At 40.0% G+C, this 20,114-nt stretch overlaps 1 protein-coding gene across 1 annotated transcript in view; it reads left to right on the forward strand.

Annotated features, from left to right (window-relative positions):
• The window catches only part of PHACTR2 (phosphatase and actin regulator 2), a 135,264-nt gene extending 123,870 nt beyond the window's left edge, over nt 1-11,394 (forward strand). The window contains 1 exon segment of the mRNA XM_037520503.2: nt 5,621-11,394. Coding sequence (XP_037376400.1) covers nt 5,621-5,636 — 16 coding nt within the window. The 3' untranslated portion in view covers nt 5,637-11,394.
• The last annotated feature ends 8,720 nt before the right edge of the window (nt 11,395-20,114 follow it).

Consider the following 20,114-nt stretch of genomic DNA (forward strand, 5'->3'; position numbering starts at 1 on the left):
TCCTTCAGTTTCTTCCAGTATTTTCCAAATAATTCTATGGAACTGGAATTCATTCTAAGGTTGTATGATAATGACAAATGGTTCCGCAAGAATTCATCTGTGACCTGATAGCTACTGAGCTGTGACCTTGGTTCCTTGGAACATTTGATATTTGTCCAGCCACAACCTGTATTTTATCCCCTTAGCAGCTGCCCACCCAGCCCAGGTTCAAAACCCAAAAGTCCTTTGAACAGCAGTGTATTATTAAATAGGGTCATTACATTCTGGAAGAAAAGCACCAAGAAAAAATGGCTTCTCTTACCATAAGAAATGGAATTTCTACAATTTAAAATAATTTTCTAAATTATAAGGATGAATTGTACAAAATGTCAGATTTTACTTAAAGACTAAACTTTAAAATGGTTACTGCTAAGTGGTAAGATTATGGATGATTATTCTTCTGGATGTTCTGTTTTCTAATTTTTCTCCTAAATTCAACATGTACAGATTTATAATTAGGAGAGAATATTACTTTTAAAAAAATTAATGTTGAATGTTGTAAATAAGAACATTTTTAGAGCACAAAATATACTTCTTTTAGATATATATCATTTTATTAGCTGTTTAGTAAGTGATTTGCTTATTATATCAATCTTAAGGCTAGAATCATTGACTTAACTCTCTTAGAGTCAAAATGGACTTCCAGTGATCATTGGCATAATATTAAGTGGAAAAATCAGGATACTGATGAAAGGCATATATAACAGTGATGTGTTCCATTTAAAATTCAGATACATAGGGGAAAAGATCGGGAAATACCATCCAAAAAACCTTCAATGGTTTGTTATAGAGTGGGGTTATCAGGTTTTTTCCCACTATCCTCTACTTTTTACTTTTTCTTAATGTGGTTTTTTGTTGGGCAGAGAGGAAAAAGTGTTTAGTTTAGAGCAATTATCTCATGCTCTTGTATCTTGCACCATTACTATGATATGTGGATTTATGGGTAAAGTAAACCACTCTTGGCTTTTAGATATGCTTATCAAAACGTGACATGGGAGGAACAACACTTGCGACCAACTGTAGTTCAAAATAATTAGGATTCTGGGCCTCTCTGGTGGCGCTAGGGGTTAAGCACAGCACTGTGAAGCTATCCGCAGCCTCTGCAGCATGAGTTTGATTCTGGCCAGCCAGGGAGCATCCCACATGGCGCAGCAGACCTCTCCTGTGTCATTCACTGCTCCCCACAGCAGTGTATTTCAGTTGGTCTACCTGTTCTGCTCCCCACTCTGTCTCTGGTGAATCCTTTCACCCCCCACACCTCTGGCCTGTACCTCAGTTTTTGTATGCATAAATAAATAAATAAACCTTTAAAGAAATAATTAGTTTCTTCCCCAGGGGAATGGGAAGGTTGCTTTCAAAAGTGTTCTATTTACTTGACGCCTAAACAGATCTTAAAAAGAGTTGCAAAATGTGGCTTTAACCATCAAAAAGGGTAGGCTCCATATTTAGAATATCTGTCTGTTCACCTGGTTAACAGAAACCCTCTGGTTTATTTCATATATGGGCACATGCTACAACAATCAAATGGTTTTAAATTGGGGGAAAATGGAATATTTTGGATTTATATATATATATATATATATATCTCAAATAAGGAAGTACAGGGAAGTGATCTTTTGTACTTGAGGGTGATTTTATAATTTCTTTTATCTGAATGAACTTACAGGAAGTTGAATAAATTTTTAAATTTTAAATTGTGGAGGAAACATCTTTATGGAAAAGAATTCTCTTTTCCTGAATTCCATAATTTAAAAATAGGTATTTCCTCTATGCCACATGAAAATAAGAAAAATGCATTACTGTTTTACAAAGAGAAGAATATATAGATAATTTTACCTTGTTCTCTCAGAAAATTTCTAGGAGTGGAAGAAAAGCTGATATATCCTTAGGGCACAATAAATCTATTTATTGCTTCATCAACTTGAAGCCTCCACCCAAAACTGTCATTCTGTCAGATAGTCAAACTGCTCAGGAGATAAAGCTGATTTTTTTCCTACTTGAAAAATAATGCAAACCTCTGAGTGGTAGCAAAACTTAACACTAATTTGCATTTGCAGTGCCTCTAACCATAAAATGTTAGACCTGAATTGGAAGTTAAGATGCCTAATATAAACAGGATGTGAATGTCCTTCTCTGATGGGCTACTACAGGGACCTATATGGGCTCTGGGTTGGTTTTTTGTTTTGTTTTACCAAATCCAGACAGTCCCTATAAAGGGAAGTCACATTTCTAAGCTCTGGCTTTGTGGATTTAGTATTGCATTCACAGTATTGGTTATTATTGCATTCACGGTATTGGTTGACCTTCTGCTCTTAGCTGGCTCTTGAAGCTGTGTTGATGGCCTGGGACTTAGCACTGAATCCAGTGAAGCTCACTCTTGGGAACCAGGGGCTCCTCATGTCTGTATGAAAACAACAAAATATCTTCAAGTGCCCTGCTAATTCAGGGAAATTAAAAGCAAGAGACTTTCCAGGAAAATGCTGGGTTTAGAAGGTTCTGGGTCTACTGACTGCTGACTTTGTTGCCCAATCCAATATTCTAATATACTTTCTTCACCCCATAAACATTTCCAATGGGAAGAGCAAACCTCCCTGCTGGGCCTCCCCACACTTGTCTTTGAATCCAGGGCCAAAAGGGAACGGTTAAGACATTATGGACTGTTGGGTGTACAAAGCCAACCAAATTTGGAGAGCCCTAAAAATTGCTGAACTCAATGAGTTTTCAGTGAATTCCTAGAAAGGCTGAACCTAACAAAGAGAGACCTTGGGTGGTTTGTGGGGTGCTGCCCTGCAGCTGCCATGTGTTTGTCAGGGATCTGGCTCCTTCCCTGTGCTGTGGACAGTGCTCCTGTGTCCTGCGAGGACAGAGGTGATGCTGCTCATTTCAACCACTGGACTTGCTTCTCTAGTAATTGCAAAATGTGTGAGCCCATCCTCTTAGTTCACTTTGTGGCAAAAGGCAAATGATGTTGAGATAAAGAGAACCATGGACATGTATAGTCTAGGGCTGCAAAACAGGACTTTCTCTGGGGCCTCCCCAGTGGCGCAGCGGTTGAGCGCTGGGTTGTGAAGCTGCCCGCAGCCTCTGCAGTGCCGGTTCGATCCCCGGCTGCTCCCCGGCCACCAGAGGAGGGTCCCACATGGTGCGCAGACCTCTCCTGCCGCCCGCTGCTCCCCTCAGCAGTGTACCTCAGGCCCTCTGCCTGTTCTGCTCCCCGCTCTGGCTCTGGTGAATTCTCTCACCCTCCCGTGCTTCTGACTGTACCCAGTGCTTGTATAAATAAATCTTTTTTTTAAAACAAACAAACAAAAAAAACAAACAAACAAAAAACAGGACTTTCTCTGGTCAAAATTGCTCAAAGCTGGGCCTCCCTGTGAAGCTGTCCGCAGCCTCTGCAGCGTAGGTTCAATCCCGGCCAGCCAGTGAGAATCCCACATCGCGAAGTTGACCTTTCCTGTGTCACCCACTGCTCCCCTCAGCAGTGTATTTTGTCAGTCTGTTCTGTTCCCCGCTCTGTCTCCGGTGAATCCTCTCACCCTCCCGTGCATCTGGTCTGTACCCAAGTTCTTGTATAAAAATAAAAAATAAAATAAATTGATCAAAGCTGACTGGCAAATGTAAAAATCCAACTGATAGGCTTTTCTATTCTGTCCTACCTAGAGGACAGCAAAAAAATCCTTTAAATAACTGGTTGAAGGCATGTTTTGATATCACAGTCCGAAGAGTTGGGAGCTTGTACCTCCACTTAACCAGTTCTCTACCTTGGGCATGAGACTGAGCATCCCTGTGCCTCAGTTTCCATGTATATGCAGAGGGGATGCAGGAAAACCCACCTCATAGAATTGTTTTGAGGATTAAAGGAGTTAATATGTATTGCACTTGGACTTGAGGCAGGCACATAGCAGTTTAGTAGATGTTAACTACTACTGCTAACTGCCTCTGTCACCTTTTATAAAAAGTTTGATTTACATTGTTTTCAATTACACTTTTGAAATATTTTTATAAAACTTCCACATTTTTCTGCAGGTTATGATTGACTTTTCCTAGAAAGCCTGATGGAATGTCCTGTCACATGGGTTATCAAAGATTAGCACATTTAATTATAGTGAACTTTAGGGGTCTTATGATCAGATTCTTCAGTTATAATGACTTTTCATAGAAAGAATTATCAAATAGCTTTCTAAGTGCCACTATACTTATGTGTTTAATTGGTTATGCATTCAATCACATTTATTGCACACATAGAGTTGAGCCAGACTGTTCTGGACCCTGAGAATTTAGAGCATGTCATAGAAAGTCCCAGCTGTCACCTGGTTATGTTCTAGTGAGGGAGACCAACCATTTGCAAGTGAACAATAAACATGATCATTCCAGATAGTGCCAAGTACACTAAAGAAAAGAGGATATTGTGGGAGGGGCAAGAGTGGGTGTATGTGGGATGGCCAGGAGAGGCGTCTTTTGAAGAAATAAGCAACACGAGGGAGCTATCAATACATTGTTGGGGGTAGGAGAAAGCTATTCCACCCCAAAGCTAGTGCAAAAATAGAGAAGGTGCATCCCTCACACCACCTTTTCTATCAACTTCCAGCTAATCTGGTTTTGTCTGTTCTTAAATATTTAATTCTTTCATTTTCAAATGCTTTGATTCAAAACAGCAGCATTTATTAAATAGTATCCTGTGCCCTATCTTGTATTCTATGAGTATATAAAATTGAAAAAACACCAGTCTTACATCAGTTTATTAGGATCAGAAGACAGAGACTCATACATACAAAGGTTGTATGCTGTGATAAATAACTATAATCCAGATATTATAGGAACACAGAAGAAAAAGCTCTTAATGCTTTGCTGAGAAGTGGAAAATAAGGAGTTTGATAAACTTATAGAGTATGGTTGTACAAATGGTGATAGGAAGAGAGGAGAGTAAGGAAAGAGCATGAGAAAAAAGTGGAGTATATTGGAGGGGTAAATGATTAGAATTAGAGTATTTAGGGAGCAGTGATGGAGATACAGCTAGAGGCAAGGACTAGATAGCATCCTGAAGTCTTAACTCAACATTGTAAGAAGTTTAAATTTGGGCGTCCCTTGTGCCCTAGAGGTTAAGTCTCAGCTCTATGACCCTATCACCCTATGGCCTGAGTTCAATCCCCAGCCAAGGAGCTAACCTACATGGCACAGCAGACCTCTCCTATTTCGCCCACTGTTCCCCTCAGCAGTGTATTTCAGTAGATCCACCTGTGCTGCTCCCCACTCTCTAGTGAATCCTCTCACCCTTTGTACCTCTGGTCTACACCCCAGTTCTACACAGAAATAAATCTTTAAAAAAAAAGAAAAAGGAGTTTAAATTTTATTTTGAACATAACAGGAAACAATACAATATTATTAACAATGAGCCAGAATGAGCAGCTCAGTATTTTATCATAGTCTTCTGATGACCATAATTTATTAACAGTAATTCCGATGGGGGCTGTCTAAAGTAGAGCTGCCTTTAATTGTAAACATGACTGAACCCTTGTTCAGTTCAGTGAATGCAGAATGAGCTTCTAAACCACAGACTCACAGTTTCTGTTCTGGATTTCAGGTTTCACCGTCCATAATGAAGTGGGAGACTCTTTGGAAACAGACTGATCATCTTTGGAGGAAATCTCACTTCCTGAAAACCTGATATTGCACTGGGATTTGAATGTGTGTGTTTCCTTTTAACTGGTGGTGCGGGAAGCATGTGCAAAGCGCTGGGAAGTATTCCCCACCTGCAGCCCGATGGGGCCACAAGCCAAAGGGCGGCGTGCGTGGCCTTTACTCTCCAGCATGTGTGGAGACGGTAAGGGACACCATGGCTACTCCAGTTACTCTTCATTGAGAGTTTTTAATCAGAGAAGATGAGCAGAAGACAATCAATTGCAGGCTGCCTGTTAACCAGAAAGCCAAGTTTTAGAGTGCAGGTCAAAGAAAAATGTGGACTGGCATTGCTGGGGAATGGGATGGGGTGGGGTTGAGAATCAAAAAGAAAGAGGAATATTTCATTACGTTAATGAAAAAAAAGAAAATTGAAGTATAAGTGTATTTTTGAAATGGATATTGGAGAACTTTAGAAATTTGGGAAATCCCAAAGTGGATTCCTTAAAGGCCTGATTCTAGAAGAAAGTTCTTATTTCACCATTATGTTGGTACAGTATAGAACCATTATTTTATGTTGTGCCAGTGAATCCAATTGCCAGAAAATAAGTCTGAGTGTTTTCATGCATCTTTTTCTTAATGCAAGCAGCTTCTACTGACTCTTAACAAGCATGCTTAACCAAATTTTGTTGCATGCTTTAAGTGGCATAACTATTCACACTTTGCTTTTTTTTTAATATTCCTTACCTAATATGCCAATATGTCTGGGAATAAAATCAGATACAATGTAACCCTAAAAATCTGTAGCAAGCTTTAGAATGAAGTCTCCTGATCTTTCCCTTTATGTTTATCCTCAAAGTCAAAATAACCATACTTTACCTAAGGAAGATGATATTGACAATCATGATACCTTTAAAAAAATCTGAATCCAAAGTTAGAACTTTAAAGAAGTACAAGTCTGTTGCCAGCAGTTAGTCTGAGTGGGAACACAAAGGATTACCTGTTTTCAGCACTGCGTTAAGTTGAATTGCTGCTATTATAAGAATAAAGCACATAGTCAAAAAAATACTCAACCAAAGGCTTAAAATAACACGGAAAATTTTGGCAAAGTCGCTGGTGAGGAAAACCTCATCTTGTATTTTAAGAGTCTGTAGGTTGTATCCATGAATATATCAACTTTCAATGAGAAAGAATCAGTGAGAATAGTCACTGAAGGTTACTTATGAGCCTGTGATCAATATTGTTTACATTAAGAAATCCTCAGTTGTCATCTTGCTTTTTCCTGTGGAGACTTGGGCATAATACCACTCCCAAATACACATGATGATATATAAATACTGCTTTACATTCACGTGTCCTTTTGAGTGTGTTGCGCCCCTTTGATTAAACACACACACAATGTATAATAACTAAACAAAACCTAAATGGACTTTATTTTACTCACAGAACATAAGCTAGCATGTTCTGAAATGGTTCTGGTAATAGTATAGAAGATTCTAATTTTTTATCTCAGCCAACAAGCCAACATGTAATCTGGAGGATCACTTTGGATCCTGCCATTCATTTATGTCTTAAAGATTCATGTAAATTGGATGATTTTGTTTAGAAATAAAAACAGTTTAGTCCCAGTTGACCTGTCACAAAAAGCCAGGACCATTTTGTCACTAAAACAAGGAGCCAGCATCGCTGCAGCCTTGCCTGCTCTGTTGTCATCTCATTAATAAGATAAGGCATATTTTTACTTTAAAACATTCTCTGCCTTCTCAAGTATCTCCCTGAAACTAAAGGTTTGTCCATTTATGTTTAAATCCAGCCATAGATCTGTTCTAATTTTTTGCCGGACATCTTTTCTTTTTGATAATATTTTAGTACCATCTTAATTGCTTGGGAGAAAGAACAGGCGGTGTCAGTTCTAATTTTATGTACTTAAGCTTTGAACATTGTTTTGATTTCTAATCATAAGGCCTCTATAAAAAAAATAGCAAATATAAGACATTACCATTTTATCACTCAACATACCTAACATAGAAAGTCTCTATTTGGCTGAAAAAAGGAACAGTCTTTTGCCACTAGTGGTGCATGCATGTGATGCATTTTTTTATTCCATGCAGTGAGATGCACCCAGTATAGAAATGAGACTCTGGCACCTCAGTATATTGTTTTCCTCGTAGGAGAGATCACATTTATGAACCACCCACACTTTTTCTTCATACAGCTTGACATGCTTAGAGAAAATTTTTAAAGAGAGAAAATTTTAAAAATTACTGCCAGCCTAATATTTAAGAATGGAACCACCAATTATTTCATTAAAATGAGTCTTCAAACAGCAAGCTCTGGCTAGAAGCGAAGGATTATGAGCTAAACTTTTTGCACAATAAGGTTCAGTTATAGTGACTAATTTTAAAAAGCAGAAACACTGCACATCTGCCCTAGCAGCCCATTCAGTGGGCTCTTCACTGGCAGCCATAAAAGGATACAAAGGTGTAGACCACCTTACAAATAACCATGCCTCTGCCCAGTGCAGCCATTAGCTGCAGCTCTAGAAAGAAAATCAATGTGTATGTGAATTGGGTGGTTGTAGCAGAACTGCAGGTTTTTCCCTGTTTGAAGTGTGACATTAGATTAACAGAGAGGAAGTGAGTAGATTTTCCTGAGTCCACAAGATAGGGTAAGGAAGAAATCAAGCCCACCTGCAGGAAGGTTCCAGGTAAGAAGGAAAGGCAGCCCAGAGAGAATGTAAAAGCCCAAGCTTTTTTCCCTTTTTCTTAAAATGAAGCAAAAGAACATTAATATTATGGTACTAGGAAGATACCATGTGCTTTATCCTCATCTTGTTGGTCATGACCGATCCGTCTGACAAAATCAGTTCTCTGGTGATCAGGGTTAATTTAAGGTTACCTGCCTGAGAATGTCTTGTGTAGGTGAAATGCCTTGCATTTTTTATAGTCAATATTGTTTATCTTCATTAAGTAACCTAGATAAAAACTATATTCAGAGGATCATTTCAGTTATTTAAATAACTGATTTAAAAGGATGAAAAAGCAAACTCATTTCTCTCTGATTTATCCAGAAAACACATTTTTCTGGTATTCTTATCATACCCTCTATAGACACCTTGGTGATAGTCACTTATCTTCCTCTATTGTCAGTAAATCTATTGTTAGCAGAAAGTTCTGAAATGGAAGTAAAAACCTGTTAAGGCAGTAGAGGAATTGAATACACCCCTCAAAAGCACGAAATATCGAAAATAAGTCCTTAAATCCCATGCCAGGTTTTACACAATGCAATTAATTTGGTGATAGTATCATCTTTCTCAGAAAAAGCACTCCTCAAAATAATTCAAAGACAGGTTTCAAAGAGCAACCAGCAGGTCCAATTTTACTAGTGACCAATGGTGGTGGGGACAAAGAATACGCCAAGACCATTCTCATATTCACTTTCCATTTACTTTTTACAATCATTAAGCTTAAGCTCTTCATGGAAATGCAAACCATCATTAATATTACTAGAAAATAACTGAAACATAGTCAACCTATTCAAAATAAGAATTCCAAACGCTGTAAGATTTCTGGCAAAAAAAAAAAAAAAAAAGAATCCTGTGGCAGCTGTCCCTGCATCAAATCAACCCTATAGGCAAGAGTCACTTTTTGCTATGCTAGAATTTATTGCACACACACTCAAAATGTCATTCAGCTTGTCGCATTGCTAGCACAGCTACACATGTGAGCAAATCACTGTTGATCGATGTTTCTCAATTTACAGCTGGGCAATTCTTTGTTGTACAGAAGTCTCTACTACATTGCAAGATGCTTACTATCCCAGGCCCCTTTCTGCCTAAATATCAATAGCATCTCCAGTCTTTGTAAAATCCAAAAGCAAAGAGCCCTCCACCATGTCCAAATGCCTGTTTAGGAAGGCAGGACCTTCTCCCTTGAATACCACTGTCAATTTGAGGACACAGGGAAAGTGCCTACCTCAAAACAATATCTTCATTCATTGCCTTGCATTTCCTTGAGCCCTTTATAATGTCTTCCACCTCTGCTTTTACAAGCCTTCTCCTTCTGTGCAGCTTTCATTTGCCAGGTCTTCAGGGAGACGGTTCCTGGACACCTGGGTAGTTCCAGTGGGAGTAGTCTTTTGCCTTGTACATAAAGGAGAGACTTTACAGTAAGGAAACTTCTTTTTTTCCTTTGCCTCACACTTTTACTGGAACTACACTGTAGGTTTTAATGCTTGTCAATATCATCAGAATAGATGCATGGCTTAACCGCAGCTAACCAGTCACATATACAAAACTGGTATTCTATGAAAATCACCATTAGCTTTCACTTGGTAAACTGCATCCCCTAAATTCCAAAACAAGTATTCAATCTATGTACATATGCTTAATTCGATCCCCCTGTATAAATGTAGTCACGCAGTTGGACCTTTGTGAGATATGTGAATACTGAACTATGAGGAAACCTGCATTAACTATGGCTTGTGTACACATTGTTCATACTTTGATGTTGGTTCTAACACAAAACAAGATGGTTTTACTGGGGTGGAACATTATTAAACTATACTAAGAATATATAAACATACTTACCCTCTGCCTTGTTTATTACTGAAACTGAATGATAAACATGTCTTGGCATTATTTGGATGAATTGGCTAATTCATAGTGGGAATTATGAATTAATAATAATTAATTAGCCACTATGCCTTTTTTAAATATTAAAATTTCTAAATATCCTTTTTGAGGCAGAGCAACTGGGAGTCGATAAAGCTGGGTTTCTATTGTGAAATTTTAGATGGTGCTTAAGCCTTATCTTGCTGTGTAGCAATTTTTTAAAAGAATAAATGGAAGGGAGTAAATGGGGCAAAATGCCACTCAACCCTCAGGTCAATTTTATGGTGTATTAAAATGCCAATAATATTTGTGCCACTTGCCAATTTGGAGGGACTTTTCCCTGACTGGATACTTTTGCTCTAGTTTGTGTTATTAGGTCTTGACAGAGCATATGCAGAGAGAAGTCGCCATTGTAATGCTAACTAGCATCCAAAAACAAGCTGAATGAATCTAGGGTCAAACCACTTTCATCCCTAAAAATACAGGCACTAATTTTTTTAAATAATTGTTCTGTGGCTTAGAAATGTGCCAATGTGTTCAAAACATTCTGCACCGATTTCACCAGATTTAGAACTAAAAACTCAAACTTTTCTCTTTTTTTCTATGTAACAGTGATTTTAAAATAAAGACTATATGCATTCTTTTGTTATTGCAAGTTTTGGTTAAAATGATAACAATAGTAAGCTGTGATCATTATCAGACTGACTGAATGATTCCTGATTTCCAGTGAGTGGTCTAATTCTATATATTACACAGGTATAATATCTGTGAGTGTAAATAACTGGAACTGTATACTGATTAACATGACAGTTTCTCTTTTTTGTGGTTGATCTTGATCTGTACTGTATTATAGTATGTGGGTATAAATATCTACAAGTATACACACATATGTATATGTATTCCACTATTGTAACATGAAAGAAACTATGTATTATCTTTTTTATTCTGTATTGCTGTTTGTGTTATTTAAAAAGCAAAATTATGCTCTATTTAGTTGTATAATATTATAGGATACCTTGCTGTGCACAATTCCAAGTGCCTTAGAACATTGTTTAGCTTTCAAGTATACATAAATGCATATATGTATAAAATTGGGAACGGTTACCTCAATAAAAATCATTGGGAAATCCCTACCTTTGCTTGGTTCCAATTTGTCTTGTATTCAGACAGTGCTCGGTTCATTTAAGTAAAAAACTCACAAAGTCAGGCCTCCCTGGTGGTGCAGCGGTTGAGCGCTGCCCACAGCCTCTGCAGCACCGGTTCTATCCCCAGCTGCTCCCCAGCCACTGGAGGGGGGTCCCGCCTGGCGTGCAGACCTCTCCTGCTGCCCACTGCTCCCCTCAGCAGTGTACTTCAGTCCTTCTGCCTGCTCTGCTCCCCGCTCTGGCTCTGGTGAATTCTCTCACCCTCCCATGCTTCTGACTGTACCCAGTGCTTGTATAAACAAACAAACAAAACAAACAAACAAATAAATAAATAAATAACTCTTAAAAAAAAAAAACAAACAAACTCACAAAGTCTTCACTTGTAAAACAGGAATGAGATAGCTATTCTAATTGCCTATTTCTTCACCTTGACCAAACAAAATGTTCTTGTATAGAAGGCCTTGTGATCTGTACATTTTATTTAAAATATTTATCTAAAGAATTACTGCTTTAAGCAGCAACTTGCAGTATATATTTTTTAATTTTCTATCTTTCTATATCTGAGAATATTTGATGTTTGATTGTTTTTATTGATGTTATAGTGTATAAAAAGAAACTCCCTTTAGAGTTTATAATATAGAAAATAAATTTCCTAATTATGTTTACTATTAATGTATTATACACAAAAAGAAAGGCTAGAAACATAATTTGTCCAGAAAAAGAAAATGGAATATATTCTTCATGTTTTTCCATGTCTTTACAAGCCATAACTTAGCCTCCTTTAACTCCAGGTCAAGGGCAACACTATTGAGAGAGAAGCTGAAAAACAATCTGGTTACTATTAGCCTAGCCAGATTTTATAAGAGATGAAGATTGAGACCAAAAAACTGAAAATAGGTCTGAAAATTTGGACTCAAGTGTGCTATTAAAAATTAGCAATACAGGGCCTCCCTGGTGGCGCAGCGGTTGAGCACTGGGTTGCGAAGCTGCTCGCAGCCTCTGCAGCGCCGGTTCGATCCCTGGCTGCTCCCCGGCCGCCGGCGCGCAGGCCATATGGCGCGCAGACCTCTCCTGCTGCCCACTGCTCCACTCTGCAGTGTACTTCAGTCCTTCTGCCTGCGCTGCTCCCCGCTCTGGCTCTGGTGAATTCTCTCACCCTCCTGTGCTTCTGACTGTACCCAGTGCTTGTATAAATAAATAAATAAATCTTTAAAAAAAAAATTAGCAATACATTGCTGTTAGGTATAATAGTTCAACAACTACTTACCATTTTTGCTCACACTAAACCAGCTTCTACATTGAAATATACCTTTCTAAAGCCCAAGAAATGGATTTTTTTTTTCATTGTATGCTGTGCTTTAAGCCACTGGATTTATTGTAATCGAATTTCTTCTTGGACCTCAACTCAGACATCTGTACAGAATTGCTGCTATTAGCTGCTATGGCCACAGACAACCCAAGTCCTTGCTCAGCTCAGGAGTTTTGAACTCTTTGTCCTTTAAAAGGTGGTCACTAATAATAGAGCACACTAAACTCTAGGGACAGCCTGAGAAGCTGAAGTTTGTATGTTGTGTTATGAGAGGTTTTTTCTGCTCTTTTGTGAAAAATACACCATTTCTAGGGACTAAATAGTGGGGAAGTTGTAGAAGATAACTTTTCGTAATTAGAGAACTGTGCTGGGGAGGAGAAAAATAGCATTTTCAGTGCTTGTTGACCCAAAGATTTGTTCCTGGATGGACTTTTGACCTTGACTGCCCAAGTCAGACAATCTAGAGCAAGGAGCAATCAACATTGGAAAAATTTGTCTTATAAAGTGTTCCCGGAGGGGTACTCAGCAGTTCAGACTTAAGCTATAGGACATCTTTTCCCACAGTCGGTTTAAATTTAGTCCAGTGTCTGATTACCTCTGAAATTGTGGTCATTACCTCTCTGAGTCTTCCCCAACCAATCCACTTTTAATCCACTACCACATCATTCTTCCTAAAGGGCAACTCTCCTAGTCCTACTCAGAATTCTCCATTGAGTCCTCCTCCCTTCTGACTAACTCCCAAGTTGTTCATCTGGCCCTCAAGGTCTTCTGTACTTCTGCCACACACCACAGTTTCAGATCAGTCTCCTTCTGTTCCTTACTTAGGTCACAAAGAAGGAAGCCCATTATTTCCCCAATACAATATGCACCCTTCCAATTCCACAACTTTGTTTACACCATTCCCACCAACTGGAACCTCTACTAATGTCCCACCCATTCTCCTAGGAAGGATTTCAAATGTCTTCTCCAGCTTTTGCATTATAGTTTCTTTAAAATGTAAACTGCACATAAGAATTTCACAAATTTGACCTCTTATAAGCACTTCAAATCCCCAGATGTGACTATGCATAGCATTTTATCAACATGTTCAAATCTGATACATTGTAAAAGTTGTAAATAAGATTTTCTTAAGCACTGCATTATTGTTTACAAATGTAAAATTATGTTTTTTGAACTTTATAAATCTGAAACTAGTTATATAATTTAAAATTGGAATTGCATGGCTAATTGGTCAGATTCAACAATATTCTGTTTTTTTTTTTAACACAAATACTTTAATGCCAAGGACATATATTAACAAATTGTCCCAATAATTGTAAGATATAACATCACACAAAATAATGTACCCACAATTCTAAATCTTCCTTGGTTTTTAGAAATATTTAGGCACTATGAAAAGCAGATTTTAAAACTTTAAGCAAGCTGAAATTACTGGATTAATGATTCATCATTTGCTTAAAGATCAAAAATCCAGTACTGAGAAATGCATTTTATGAGCTTCCTACTTCTGGGAAAAATCTGTTTGAACAACAGAGATATATTCAGAATCATTTTCAATCCCTTTAACTTGAGAGGTTTCCAAATCCACAGACTTCAGCAAGGATTGGCCTTGTTAAACCAGATTTGAACTATATCCTAAACTATTCTTTTTTTTTTTGATAAGACAGAAGGAAGTCTGTACTCCTGGGTTACACTTAAATCTGTTCAACAATATTTCACTACTTGAAATTTTGCAATTTTTATCATATGCGTTCTCTTTTTTTTTTTTTTTTTCTTTTTTTTTTTTTTTAATAGAGGCATGTTTTTTTTTATTTATTTATTTGTTTGTTTGTTTGTTTATACATGCACTGGGTACAGTCAGAAGCGCGGGAGGGTGAGAGAATTCACCAGAGTCAGAGCGGGTAGCAGAGCAGGCAGAAGGACCGAAGTACACTGCTGAGGGGAGCAGCGGGCGGCAGGAGAGGTTTGCGCGCCATATGGGACCCTCCTCCGGTGGCCAGGGAGCAGCCGGGGAGCGAACCGGCGTTGCAGAGGCTGCGGGCAGCTTTGCAACCCAGCGCTCAACTGCTGCGCCACCGGGGAGGCCCTCTTTATTTTTTTTTAAAAAAGGTTTATTTATTTATGTATTGAAGAACTGGGGTGTAGGTCAGTGGAGAGGGGGAGGATTCACCAGAGACAGAGAGGGGAGCTGAACAGACAGATCCACTGAAATACGCTGCTGAGGGGAACAGAAGGCAGGGCAGGAGAGGTCTGCTGTGCCATGTGGGTCAGCTCAATGGCCTAGGATCGAACTTGTGAGGCAGTGCTGGCAATAGCTTGATAGTGCTGTGTCTCTAACCCCTGCTTCACCAGGGAAGCACCATATACTCTCCCTTTGACTAGACACAACTCACTTAAATGACAGTTTAAGTCTGCATTTGCTCCATAGCCAAGTCCAGTTTCATTTGTCCCTGAGCCCTAACTCTGTAATTATGCTGACATGGCACAATTAAAAATGAAAGCTGAGCTGAAGATGGAAGCTAAGAGGATTGAAGAATAAAAAGCTCAGCAAAGTCCGTATCAACCTTCTAAAAGTGGAGTTCATCCTTAAGACCAGAGGGATCCACTACAGTATTTCAGCTCAGGGGTAACATCCTCAGATTTATTTTCATCACATTGGCCATGAAGGATGAAACTGAGGATGCGATCTCAGAACCCTGGAAACTCACTATTGGGGTAGTCTGGTTGGGAAGTCATGGCATCTCAATCAAGGTGTGAACTGTTGGAATAAAGAGACTGAGAGAATTCAAGGGACAGCTGAGAGATAGAAGCAATGCTACAGAAGTGGAAAGACTAATGCCGTGCTTCTGACTTGGGCAAATAGGTGGATGGTGACAGTGCTGCTTGCTGAGAAAGAAAACAGCGAGGGGGCCTCCCTGGTGGCGCAGGCGGTTGAGCACAGCGCTATGAAGCTGTCCGCAGCCTCAGTAGTGCCGGTTCGATCCCCACCACCCTCAGAGCAACCCACATGGCGAGCAGACCTCTCCTGTCTTGCCCCACTGCTCCCCTCAGCAATGCATTTCATCAGTCTGCCTGTTCTGTTCCCCGCTCTGTCTCTGGTGAATCCTCTCACCCTGCCGCGCATCTGGCCTGTACCCCGGTTCTTGTATAAATAAAATAAATCTTTAAACAAACACCAAAAAAGAAAACAGCAGAGGTAAGATGTTTGTAAGATGGGAGGTGGAGGTGAGAAGAGGTGAGGCAGTAGTGATGTACTCAATTGTTGATATGAAATTCATTTGGTTGAATTACCTGCCTTTTGGGACATGTCCATCTGGATAGATGCTCAGTAGTTGAATATATGAGCCTGAAGACTGGGAAAAAGTTCTGGGCTGCAGAGAGGAAGTTGAGAATCATTAGCACATCTAACTGAAGCTATGGAAACTGATAGGCCTCCCCAACAGACAATGTAATTCAAGACTGTGAAGAAAATTACTGCAGTGAAAATTTAGTAAACTATTTTTTCATTGCTTGGCTTTGTTTCCAAGACCACAAAATCATAATTTGCACATCATCTGAATGCTTTGCAGGGTGCAATCTTCTAATTTAACTGAGTTTTACTGGTTAACTTCATTTAAATAAAATGGAGTAGCACCTTATGCAGGGAGTTAAGTTGGAAAGCAAAAAATGTGTCTGAAAATAGCTTTTATTGACCCAAACACAATATACAGATATACTATCTCAATGAATCCAAACAGCCTATTTATACATCTACAATCAAATATGTGGTTATTTCCTTAATTTAGCTACATGTGAGAAAATTTACATTTAGGTGCTACAGTATGTTTAAAAAGGTAAACCCTTACCTTTAATCATAAGAATTACCCCAGTGCAGTGAGGTGCTCATAACAAGCACAGGGAACAGAGTGTTGGAAGACAGGTAGTAAAAGTCTCAGTTCTTTGATGCAATAACTGGTAGCATCACTCCATAGCAATGTAATCCCTCAATAGTAATGCTACTCAAATTTTATTTCTCTCATTTGTTAAAGCATAAAGTGAAATGCATAAATTAAATGCATGCATGATGTAATTACTCCATAATTTCCACACGTTTTCATCTGTCTCAATAGTGTCATTGTTACTCGAAAGAAAGGGGATCAGAGCAATTTGTGAGCTCTTCATAAAGCTATAATGAGTGCAACTGAGACATAACAAGAGGACTCAAATATCATTTGGGAGTTAGAAATGCATAGTAAGGAAAATTAATTTGGATCACTATTTCCAAAGAACACTCATCAATGACGTGTATGTATGTTTGAGTCTAAGAACAGAAGTCAGTAAACAGAAAGTCAAGGAACAGCAGGAGTTTGAGCAGTTAAAAAGACCTTTAAAGGGCCGCCCCTGGTGTCGCAGCGGTTGAGCGCTGCTGGGCTGCGAAGCTGCCTGCAGCCTCTGCAGTGCTGGTTGGATCCCGGGCCACTGGCGAGGGTCCCACATGGCGCACAGACCTCTCTTGCCGCGCCTGCTGCTCCCCTCAACAATGTATTTCGTCAGTATGCCTGTTCTGCCCCGCTGTGGCGCTGGTGAATTCTCTCACCCTCCCGCGCTTCTGATGTGTACCCAGTGCTTGTATAAGTAAATAAATCTTAAAAAAAAAAAAAAAAAAAAAAAAACTTTAAAGAACATACATTACTGAGGGATAGAAGCAAGGAAAAGAATGTTAAGTATATAATCCCGACCTGTAAGGTACCAGAATTTGAGAGAAAGCAAAAAGGATACCAGGAAGCAGATAAGATGGATGAAGATACAAGGTAACAGAGTTCCATGATAGGAAACTAATTTGAGGCAAATCACATGACCCCTAACAAATCCCAGATGCTGGAGGCACTAGCATCAGGGGATGGTCCTCCTGTGGCCATAGTGCAATGGGAGGAAAAACTGCACTTAGCTGAGAAGCAGACCATGAACACTTCATCGCACACTATCACAAGGCAGGCACAGGTCCAAGCATTTTACCCAACAACAACCCTATGGGGTAAGTATTCAAAATACTGTCATTCCTGTTTTCTACTCAGGTGAGTAAATAGAAGCTCACTTGCCCATGTTACATAATAAGAATGACCACAGCATTTGGGTAAGTCTGATAACAGTGCATGTTGGCATAGTAAGAGGATTTTCTAGAGAATATGAGAAGGGACATGTAGGGGCAGGAAGGGCACAGAGCAAGATCTCTATGATCCAAGCAGATGGGTAAAGGAGAGTCCTGGAGCCTTTGGTGGCTTTTTCAGGCTTTTATTGAGCTTTTACCAGGTACAAGGCAGGCAGTGGTGCTGTGGGGCAAGGAGGCTGGCAGGTCTCCCAGCCTTCCCAGCCCTCGGTAAATCCTAACTCTTTCTGGCTCCCTGGCGTTCTCTTGTTCTACTACTATTTCTCTTGGTTCCGTTCCACTGGCATCCCTGTAATGCCGCCCTTATAAGTCCAGTCTCAGCCCAGGTGTGGCCACCTATGCATGCCCACACCCCACTCCAGGCGCCCGCCATCAGGCATGCATGTAGGACTGCAGGGATCCATCATCAACGCTAATGGTGGGAGGGCAGAAAAGCCTGATAATCACTTATCCTACAGAAAAGTAGGTAATGTATGAGTAAAGCATGAGTTTAATTAGAAGTAATTCAGTCGAGATTTTGCCTCCAAGAAGAGGGCGGTAAAGGGTCTATTTATACATGTAGGCCAGAAACGTCCTCAGGGCTAGAGATGGGCCTGCATGGTGTGTGGCAAAGATGCCCAAAGTTGAAACAAAAGAAAGGAAGCAGGGATGGGGTGTCATGGTAAGGAGAAAAGAGTACTCCAGGCCTGAGTTCCCCAGAGTTCCCTGCAGCACAGTGTGAAATCTCAATCCAGTCTCCTTAAAGGTCTTCATCAGAACCTGAGCATGCAAATGAGTTTTCTTGGGGGCAAGTCTCTCACAAATAGATTGCTACTCCTTGTGTTTCATCTTTGAAAGGAGACTGAAATATATAATCACTTTGAGGGGTCTTCTAGTGAAAAAGAAAGGTGTATCACAGAGTCCAGAAATCAGCAAGCAAGTCTGCCAATAAGGTTGGACCAGTTCTGGGAGGAGAACAGCCAGGTCACCCCACTGTCAGGAGGCTGAATTAGCAGGGTGCTATTGCTGGAGACATTCTATAGGTGGAGTTAATGGAAACTTGGGGAAGTGCAAGTTTTAATTGGAACTTGTCCCAAGTGCTCTTCCTCGTGTCCAACCAAGACTAACTCCAGAAGGACATACTAAGTGGAGGGTGCTAGTGAAGAATCCATGCACTGACCACATTGGCTCCAGGTGCAAGGGATCCTGTAGAGAGCTGCACGGCCTAGTGGGGGCAGGCAGAAAGGAGGCCCCCTGGTAGAGCGATGGCTCATGTCTAGACTGTCCATCTTGGTCCTCTTTATTATTTCTCACCACACGTAATGGAGGTGGGGGAGTACATTTATAATCCTTATTTGACTGCCAAGGAAAGTGAAATTCAGAGAGGTTAGGTATTTCAATCAAGATCATAAAGTCACACTAAAATATGAACCCAGAGATGCCTAACTCCCAAATTTATACTATTTTCTCTTGCTCTTTTTTTAAGATTTATTTATTTATGCATACAAGAGCTGGGGTACAGGCCAGAGATGCGGGGGTGAGAGGATTCACCACAAACCAAGTGGGGAACCTAATAGGCAGACTGAGTGAAATACACTGCTGAGGGGAGCAGCGGGTGAGTCAGGAGAGGTCTGCTGTGCCATGTGGGTTGCTCCCCGGCCGGCCGGGGATTGAACTCGTGCTGCAGAGGCTTCGGATTGCTTCATAGTGCGGTGCTTAACCCATTGCACCACCAGGGAGGCCCTATTTTCTCTTTTTTTAAAGATTTATTTGTGCATACCAGAGCTGGGATGTAGGGCAGAGGTGTGGCAGCAGGTGAGAGTATTTACCAGAGACAGAGTGGGAGCAGAACAGGCAGACTGACTGAAATACACTGCTGAGGGGAGCACAGTCGAGACAGGAGAGGTCTGCTGTGCCATGTGGGTGAGCTCCCTGACCAGGATTGAACTTGTGCTGCAGTGGCTGCAGAGCACTTCACAGTGCTGAGACTTAACTCCTTGCACAACCAGGGAGGCCCAGAATTTATACTATTTTCTATAAAATGCTCCCCACTAAAAAAAAATTGAAACAAAAACCAGGAACTTCATTCAGTTAGCACAGGAGGCTCACCACAGTTTCCACTTAATACTGTTGGGAAAATTTTGTGCTTCATTGGAAAATAATGCATTTTTTAGACAAACACCACCCTTCCAATTCTGACGTTCCTTGCCTTTGAGCTATTTCATAACTTTGCAAGTTGTGGAAATCTGATGGTAATGCAGAATAATT

This window comes from Talpa occidentalis, unplaced genomic scaffold (assembly GCF_014898055.3).
Source record: "Talpa occidentalis isolate TD23 unplaced genomic scaffold, MPIMG_talOcc4v2.1 talOcc4.2, whole genome shotgun sequence".
In the NCBI taxonomy this organism is placed as follows: Eukaryota; Metazoa; Chordata; class Mammalia; order Eulipotyphla; family Talpidae; genus Talpa; species Talpa occidentalis.